This window comes from Tenrec ecaudatus, chromosome 6 (assembly GCF_050624435.1).
Source record: "Tenrec ecaudatus isolate mTenEca1 chromosome 6, mTenEca1.hap1, whole genome shotgun sequence".
NCBI classification, from domain to species: Eukaryota; Metazoa; Chordata; class Mammalia; order Afrosoricida; family Tenrecidae; genus Tenrec; species Tenrec ecaudatus.
Window position 1 is genome coordinate 46,856,020 of NC_134535.1, and position 9,848 is coordinate 46,865,867.

A 9,848-nucleotide genomic window follows, 5' to 3' on the forward strand; every position below is an offset into this window, starting at 1 on the left:
TTTTGGCGGCGTCGGAAGTCGTTTGGCGGTAACTAGGCCTCCGCCATGGCGCCGGTGAAGCTGCGCGCCGAGAGTCGGGGTTTGCGTGGCGAAGCCCTTTCTCCAGTGGAAGTCACGAAGAGGGACGTGAAACAGAGAAGGTGGCGATCGAATCATCCGAAGCCTTTTTCGGGGAGCGTCCGCGAGGGTACGTAAGAAGGCAGCTTTAGGGAAGCCCGGGATGTTCTAGCCCCCGGGTGCCCCCGGAGCGCAGCCGGAGGATGCTGCTTGGGGCCGAGAAGGCGTTGGTAGCACGGCGAAGTTGTGAGCTTCGCGTGGCCCTGTGGGGAGGACGCGCAGTGCTATCATGAAGGATTTACACGGGTCTTAAGCGTTATTCCGGATTTTCTGTATGTTTTCTTGAGGAAACGGTAATCGGCGTCCACAGAGACACTTTCGTGTATGAATTTATGCGGGACCGTCCATGGTAGGAGGGGGTGGTTGATAGATTGTCGGGGGGGAGAGGGGGACTCGGTAGATTCCAACGTTGGGTGACCCATGAGTGTCGTCGAGCAGAATGGCTCCGTCGGGGTTTTAGCTCAGGATCTTTGGAGCGCCGAATCGCCAGACCTGTCTTGAGCAACCTTGATGTTAGAATAGTGTCTCGATCCCCTGCTGAATACAGATAATCAAGTAATATTCTTGGCTTTTCTTTTCGTTCCCTTCCTTAATTTGTTTTTGATATATAAAATAAGTTCAGTATTCCGTGAATTGCTAGCTGTTCGGAAGTCATACAGTATATTTTTATTTTGTGGGAAAGTATTTTCAAACTTCAGTAATATGTGTCTCTGAGATAAGGGAACAGAGAAGAGCTTTTCCTCTCTATTTTAGAATTAGTTATTTAAGCTAAAGTATTTTAATTGAATAAAAGGAATTTTTTTTAGATCTGTGCACATAGGAAACAGCCAACATTAATCTGATTTCTTCATTGAGACGCTGAGCTGAGTGTCTGTATTGACTATTGCTAGCTTGGGCTTCTTGCAAAGGGTCATCATTCTATTCTGTCCACCGTCTTTGTTACCAGAAGTACTGTTTTTAAGTTAAAAAAGGAGAGTTTATTTTTGGCATTTTTCATTAACCACTTCCCATGAAAGTAATTTATGATCGACATTTCTCAATGTAGGGCAAGGCTTTGCACTTCGAAGAAAGCTAAAGATTCAGCAAAGTTACAAGAAATTGCTTTGGAAGGAAAGAAAGTTTCAAACGTCACGGGAATCCCAGTTCACAGATCAATACCCAGACCACCTGAAACATCTCTATTTAGCTGAAGAAGAAAGGCTCAAGAAACAAATCAGAAAAGTTCGCCAGCCTTTGCCAGAAGGACAAGTTGCACCACCTTTGCCAGAAGAGCACGCCAGCCTTGACCAGGCTGTGTCTCAGGAACAGTGCAGTCTGGACCATCCTCTGCCAGAAGAACATTGTAGCACCGCAGTAAAGTATGTTTGTCTTGTTGACTTCTTTCACTAGGTTCAGAGGTTCTTTTACAGAGGTTCAAATCCAATAGCTGCTCTTTGGGAGAATGAGAAGTCGGTCTCCTTCTGTAAAGATTTATAGCCTAAGAAACCCTGGGGCAGTTCTGCTCTGCCCTACAGGATTGCTCTATGAGGGTGGCTCATAGTGTACTAAAGGGGTGTGAAGATGCCTCATCTTTCTCCCACAAAGTGAGTGGTGGATTTCAACTGCTGGCCTTGCAGTTAACAGCTCAACACATAACCACTACACTACCATGGCTTCTTGGGATGAAATTAATTGTAAGCACTTTACTGATGAAATATTGTCTTGTTTCATCTTCTCTCCCCACCCCCAACCAGTTTGCACTAGTGTAATTTCTCCATACTAATACTATATTGGCCATAAATGCATCATTGATTTGGTTTTGTTGAGCCTTTGTGACTTGTTTGTGTTAATTTATTTTATAAAGCTCCTTTGCTACCCTAAAGACAAAGAGAAAGAAAACATCCAATCAGAAAGCACAGGAAGAATATTCACAGATCCAAGCCAAACGTGCTGCTAAGAAACAGGTAAGTTCTACTTTTAGAATACTTAGTTCCATTTTATATTTTTATATTTTAAGTGTATATGTTGTACAAACAGTATGCCTTCAGTATTGAATGAATGAGATATCTGAGCATATTGGACTGAAAACATTCATTTTCTTTGATTATGAATTGTCTTAAAGAGGTGATACTTTTAGGTCAAAAATAAAACTAATGTATAGGTTAATAATTGGAGCATTTGAGACAGTGTTTCTCAGAATATGGCCCAGGAACATGCAAGTACCTCATTAAATTCTTATGTACACTAACATTTAAGAATCAGTGGGCTGAGAAAAATAAACATGATTTTCATAATTTTACTTTGGTGCAAAAAAGTAAGATAGAAGGTATATAGAATATTTTCTTATTTTTCTTTTTAACTATAAAGAATTCAATATTTTTCCCTTACACCATAAGTCAATCAATTCTTCTGTGGTCTTTAACAGTTTTCATATGCCTGTGGGGCAATTGAAAATACCAAGGATTGGGTCAGGAGCTCCTTAGTCCTCAAAGGGCCATCCTGAAATAGGCCTTTTGCAGGGATTTGCCTAATGAAATATGCCTTTGATTTCTTCATGTTTTTCCAAGAGCATTGATTGTGACTACTATTTCAATGAACATTGATTGTAGATTCAAGGAAAAATGAAATAAATACTTGACAACATCAGTCTTTTCTCTGTTGATCATGATACTGTTATTGGACCAGTTATGAGGGTTTTTGCTTTCTTTATACTGAAAACTGCAGTCCTTGATTTTCATCAGTAAGTGCTTCGCATCGTCACCCTCAGCAGGCAAGGTGTGCCATGTGCATATCATAAGTTAATGAGCCTTCCTGCATTCTTCATGTAGCCCCTCTTTCCGCATTCAGATTACATAAGTACGGGGAAAGCATACAGCCCTGACGCACACCCTTTCCGATTTGAAGCCATGTAGTATCTATCCCTTGTTCTTTGCCTCTTTGTCTGACCCATGTTGAGGGATCTTGCAGTTAGCCTTCCTCTTTTTCACCACCCCTTAATCAGTAAATGCTGCTTGAATTTTCCAACCTGTAAATTGGTAAGAAAATAAAAAGAATGCCAGTTGAGCTTTCTGGAAAGGAAGAGTTCAGTGTTAAGTGAAAATTAGACTGTACAACCTTTAAAGCCCCTTACAATTCTTTTTAAACTCTTTGCTGTCATGGCCTCAGCACTCTGATTTGCAAGCTTGAGTAATAGCTAATTGAAGAAGAAACAAAATACCATAGATAAAAATTATGTCATTAAATACATACCTTCTTTTATTTGCATATAATCATTGAAATTGTTTTAATTTCACTATATGTATTTTATGTTATAATATGAAGGCAAGGAAGATATACTATTTCAGTTAGAGGACATATTTTATATTTTGTAAAACATAGAAAATCACCCTGAGTTTTTCCACAGTATTTCAAAATAATTTCTGAACTAGATTAACGGTTTGTTACTAATGAAAATCATGCATGTTAACAATTTCAGGAATTTGAGCGGAGGAAACAGGAGCGAGAAGAAGCTCAAAGACTCTACAAAAAGAAGAAAATGGAAGTGTTCAAAATATTAAGCAAAAAGACTAAAAGGGGCCAACCAAATTTGAATTTACAAATGGAATATCTTCTTCAAAAAATACAAGCAGGAAATTAAATCAGATACATCCTTAATCAGTGGCTGAAGCATCTGCATATGTCGACTATTTCTGAATGGACAAGGGGACTTCAAATCTTTCAAGGGAAAGTTCCATTGTCTTTTCAGTACATTTTTCACAAACTTTTTGAAACTTTCTTGTGTAATGTGCCTCTTAACAGCCAGCTAAATATATGAGCATAAACTGTATTGCTAAGTTACACTAAGTGTAAAATGTTGCAAATGCTCTTTTTTTAAAGGACATTTTCTATACAGGTTGTACATTATAGGACTTGTTTTAATTTGTTTCTAAAGAAAAATAGAGTGAAGAACCGAAAGCACCTTCTATTTGGGAGCAGACTCAAACATAAATACTTTTGTAATATGTAAAGTAAGTACAAAATGTTTTATAGGAACAGCTTTAATGCAGTGCTTCAATTTACACAGTGTTCAGCAATTGCGGTCTGCGATTCATTTCAACAATGGAGGCCAACAGTCCTGCTTTGCTTTTATTTTAAATTAAGTGCATTTTGCTGGGAGATGGACTTTCTAGAAATATCAGGGCAGAGATTTTATTCAGGACAAGTAGTCCTGCAACTACCTTGTGGCCCACTACATAAGGATATGATCTCTAAGAGCAGATGTGGGCATAAGGACTCAGTCATTAGTTGTAAATATTTCCTGAAAGAAATGAAATACTTTCTTAATCTTTGGTCATTCAGATAGTCATGTAAACCAGTAGTGTTGCAACAAGAATTAAGCTTTCCAGATCTGTGCAACTGTATTGTAAGAACACTGTCACTGAAATGTGTCCCCTCGTGGTGCCCTTGGGAACTAAGGCAAGTACTGGGATGTTTCTTCTGCTTATTTCTTGGCAATCATTGAAAAACATGTTGGCAACAATCATTGCAAGCAAAAGGTTTGTAATAATAGTCATTTAAAAATTGTGATTGCATAATGAAATGTTAAAAGTGGTAATGAATGTCGCCTGACACTGCATTACAGCTGTAGTAGGACTTCCGTGTACACTATCAATTGATTCTGCATTCTAAAATGCAATGGGGAGAAAGACCTGCGATCTTTACTTTGGGAAAAGCAGTCACATAACTGAAGGGGAAGCCAGAGAGATTGCTTTGGCACGATCCCAGTTTATTGCATTGACAGACAGAATGCAGTAGGAGATGCTGAGTTTATTAAAGAAGTTTGCACAAGATAGGTTACCCTTTTACACTTCTCACACAAATGGTCCACTGACATTAGTTACACTGTGTCTACCTTCTTCCAGAATGCACCTCATTTGTTCCCTTTGCAGCATTTGTTTCCCTTCCTCCTCCTCTTCATGTTTGCTTCTGAGAAATTGTTGACCTTTCGTTTTCAAATAGATTGGTTTTCAATCAAAGGTACCACCCACATCATGGAGTAGCCTTTGTGTGCTATTTCAATAAAGGGTGATTTCACAGGATATAGACTTGGTTCTAGTTTTAAAGAGTTTCTCACAGTAATGCCTCAGAGTCTTCTGTTTTCTACTTATTCTGACTTAAATAGGGGTTTGAGATCTGTTCTGTTAGGCAGGGTTCTCTAGAGAAATAAAACCAAGACACGATTTTATTTATTACTAGGTTTATACAGCTAGAAGGAATATAAAAGCTAATTAGTCCACACAGCAGTACAGAGGGTTCAGTTCAAATGACTGCCATGCAATAGTTAATATGCTGGAAGTGGTTCCACTTCAGAGGGCTGCGGGATTGAAGTCAAGGAAGCAGAATGGAGTTCTCCCTCGGACAAGGCAAGCAGAGTCTGCCCCCAGGCAGCAAACAGCAGGGTGAGTCACCCTTAGTAGCTTGGGAGCTTTGCAAAGGCTGGAGGGGATATTCAATGCAAGCAATGCAAGGTGACAGGATCCACCAGCCTCAAGCTCAAGTGATACACCACCAGCAGTGATGTGCACACCACCGAAGTGAAGGAGCCTCAGGCTTTCAGGACAATCCACAGGCTGAGACAGAGCTAGCTAAAGCACCAGCACACTGGTTCTGATCACCAGAGAGCAAGAGAGACCGGCAGACCTTGCAGAGCCATTTATCTCTTTGCCCTCAAAACCTCGACTTGATAATCCCCCATATTCCTATTGGCCAGGTTGGCACAGTAAACCTTTCACATGGTCCATCTTTTTCTCCCATTCTATCCAGGACCGACTGTTGTGATCCCAGTCAGAAAGGTCAGTGGTGCTAGCCAGGCATCATCTAGTTCTGGTCTCAGGTGATGCTGTGGCTTGTCTAGTCTTCTCCCCACTTTGAGTTACTTTCTTACCGCTTTGCTCCCAGAGAGCTGAGACACATAGTTGTACCTTAGATGGTCACTTGCAAGGCTTTGAGACCCTAGGTTCTACTTGTTTCACTAGTTGATAGAACACTATTCTGGTCGGTTGACGAGAGTTGTCTTGCATGCTAGCATTAAGGGCCGAAGCTTTCAGACGCAGAAACCCAGTGTTGGATGGTATTTTCCTGTCTTAGGAGTCTCTATATGTGTCTTCAGTGGATATATGAGGGACTTCAAAAATTCATGGAAAAAATAGATAATGAAATTTTATTAAATGCTAATGGAATTAAATGACAGTAATGGAATTTTCCCACAAACTTTTTGATGCGCCTGTGTATGTACCTGCACACAGTTGTATTTACACATACCTATAGATACTTGAACCTACAGGTACTGTTGCGTGAATAGTGGACTGTTAACCACAAGGATGGTAATTCAAACCCACCCATCCCCTCTTCAGAACAAGATGAGGCTATCTGCTCCCGTAAAGATTTACAGGGTCACTCTGTGTAGTGTTGGAGTCGGCGTGATGGGATAATTCGGGGAACCCTGTTGACGCTGTGAGTTAGGTATTGAACTGCTTGCCACACATTACGTGGGAGGACAGTCAAGGTGTCTGCTCTTATAAAAAGTGCAGCCTCAAACCCTATATCGGGCTAGAAGTTGGAATGCCTTGATGGTCATGAGTTTGGACTTTTTTTAATAGATAATTCTAAATAACGCTACCTGCACTGTGGGTGAGCTAACAGACTACTGACTACAAGGTTGACCGTTCAGATCCACTCACTGTTCTTCAGAATCAAGATGCTTATTTGCTGTCAAGACTTACAGTCTCAGATACTCTAGATATGGTTGTCATGTGTGGAAATCAACCTGATAGCTGCGTTTGTCTGCTGGCTAGTTTTTCATAGATGATTCTGTCTTCACCTGTGTTCACATCTGTAACTGCTGCATCCACTTGCATTTCAGTAGCACCCAGAGGAAAGGAGTCCTGGTAGCCCAGTGAGCTGTACATTGAGCAGCTAACCACAAGCTCTTAGCACCTACCAGCCACTACGTGACAAAGATGAGGCTGTCTGCACCTGTAATGATTGAAAAGTCTTGGAAACCCAGAGGTCGTTTTCTCTGTCCTATAAGTTCACTGCGAGTCCAAATCAAGTCTGTGGCAATGCGTTTGGTTTGGGGTTTGACATCTATATGGAAGGCACATGGGATTTTGACCTGAAGATTAGAGTATGTCTATGGGACAATTGTTATGTCTACAGAATAGTACCATAAGTTAAGTCCCCCCACAAAAGAGATGGGGCGTGAAGGGAGGAAGTGGAAACATAGGCTTCAACAAAGGCACAGATGTACCGGAGTTTTCACTCAAATACTGGCCTCATGACCGGCCTCAGCAGATGTCAGATGAGTGAGGCTGAGAGAGCTGACCAGACGGCTGGCATCAACAAAGACTGGCAGGTGCAGGCAGCCTCAGCACAAGCTGCTGCAGCTCGACCTTGAACTCTATTTAATATTCATGTGCGAACAGCAGGACCTCGCCAAAGATATGCGGCTTCATCTGAGATAAGGATTTAATAATAGTAAAAAGAATATTCATAGATATGCTAAATATTAATGACTATGTCAGTCTTGGCTGCTTTTAAACGTCAAAGAAGATAACTTGTATGCAATACAGAAATCTGGAGAAGCCCAAGGTTAAATTTGTTCAGGACAGTCTTTAAAATGCTTTAGAAAAGCACAAAGAAAAAAACTTCCTCGATAGTCTTCGATTTTGAGTATCATGAATGTGAAAGTTCAGAATCTGAACTAAGCTGTGGTGACTGCGATGGCTCTCAGGTCTGAATTCGACGCTGCTGAGTGTTCGCTCAGGTGCTTCCCTCAGGAGGGAAGAGGCTGTGTCGTCAAGCTGCATGCATGCTGATCATTTTCACCTCCCGGTTAGCTTTCTCAAGTTAACTGAAGATTAGACACCCTGGGCAGACTGATGGAGTCACTTTTTTCCTGTTCAGCTATCCTCCCTCCTGGTAGTTACATGGATTGCAGGGTATCATTTCTCTAATTGCACATGAAGCACTGATCGGAAATCCTAGTGTTCCTGCTGTATTCTTTGCAGTACTGAATATGGGGTTTGAAGCACAATTTTGTCTGATGCAATTGCTTTTTTAATTTGTTAGGTGTGAGGTTGGTGTTGGTAACCTTTGTGTGTGTGTGTGTGTGTGTGTGTAGTATTCCATTGGATGGTGTCTCAGTGGCTGAATATGTTGGCAGTAGCTCACCAGTCCTTTCTTCCAAGGCACCTCTGGGTATAATACATAAACCTCACCTTTCAGCTGTCAGCCCAATGCATTAATCTGCATGACCACTAGTCTGTGGGTTTCACATACTATACAATACAATCCTTGTTGTTAGGAAGCACACACATTTCTCTGCCAGACATTTTCCCCCCTGAAATTCTTTTATCATGTCTTTCACTTTTTGATGTAGTTCATTTCTTAACTCCTGCAATTTGATTCCTTCCATAAGATGAAGGACAAACTCATGGTATTACCAATAACTCAAGAGGCAAGTAATCTCGGGTCTAATAGTACAGAAACCCTTGTCGTCCCCATTTAATATCGTTTCTAAGCTAAAAAAAACACCTCACTGCCATTGAGTCCATTCTGAGGTAGCTCTAGCTTTTTTAATAACAAGCACATCCCCTTTCAGGTGTGGCCAGTGAAGCTGCAGCCGTTGAAGCAGCTCCACTGATACTGACTCAAGCCTGCGCTGTAGCAAAAAGTAAGATCAAAAGATAGTAGACATTGTGCTGTTTTCATTAATGCTCTCTAGTCTACTTCTCTGGCTTCTAATATCCTCTGCAATGGCTACACAGGACTCACAAAGTTCATGATATACGGTTTATTATGGAAGTTTGCAAGTTGTAATGCCAACGGGAAATGCTCAGGATAGCTGTTTTTCTGGACATTCTACAAACTTCTTTCACATGTGAAAATAAATGCCCAAAGAGGAAGTATACCGCTCTGCTATGTGCCTCAGCCCGAAGGCACTCAGCTCCGTTCCTGGGGTCAGCAAGCCCAGCTTCCCCAATTAAGTGCCAAGAGGCAACCCCCTCAGCAAGCCAGCCTTCCGGAAACACTGCTCAGCTTTCCTTGCTCCGTAGGTTGGGAAGGCCACTACTCTTCCGTGCCCTGGCTCCGCGTTTTGCTGCTGTTCCTGTAATAGTGTAGCTGTCTTCTACACGGAGGAGGGTCACTGCATGGAGGTCTCCTCGGGTCCAGAGGACTCACTCCCCTCCTGGCTCTTGCTGGTAATGAGATCCCTCCTGCTTCTCAGAGAGCTCATGTTACACACAACTGGATGGCATTCCAGAGAGTCCTGTGAATAATGCCAGGTGAGTCCTATCAGTCTCTCCTCTCCACCTTCTTACTAAACCCATGCAAGAAAAGGTCATTTCATGTGAGTTAGACTCTGGCTACAAGAGCCGCATTAAGTAACTCACTGCCCCAGCAGACATACTTTTAGAACTGTTCATGATTTAGGGCAGTGGTTCTCAACCTGAGTCGTGACTCCTTCGGGGGGTCGAACGACCCTTTCACAGGGGTCACCTGATTCACAGCAGTAGCAAAATTACAGTTATGAGTAGCAATGAAAATAATGTTATGGTTGGGGGAGGGTCACCACAACATGAGGAACTGTATTAAAGGATCCTGGCATTAGGAAGGTTGAGAACACTGACATAAAGAGTTATGAAAATGAAAAGGATTTGTGACCTTTTCAGGTATTTTAAATAATAGTAGAAAATATATCAATGATTTAG

General features: G+C 41.6%; 1 protein-coding gene across 1 annotated transcript; it reads left to right on the top strand.

Moving 5' to 3' along the window:
- Window positions 1-4: 4 nt before the first annotated feature.
- On the top strand, window positions 5-5,210 carry CCDC59 (coiled-coil domain containing 59). The gene is made up of 4 exons (XM_075551222.1): window positions 5-187; window positions 1,163-1,475; window positions 1,961-2,060; window positions 3,572-5,210. The coding sequence occupies exons 1-4, from the start codon at window positions 46-48 to the stop codon at window positions 3,731-3,733; spliced, it is 717 nt and encodes a 238-aa protein (XP_075407337.1). The 5' UTR covers window positions 5-45; the 3' UTR covers window positions 3,734-5,210.
- Window positions 5,211-9,848: the final 4,638 nt, after the last annotated feature.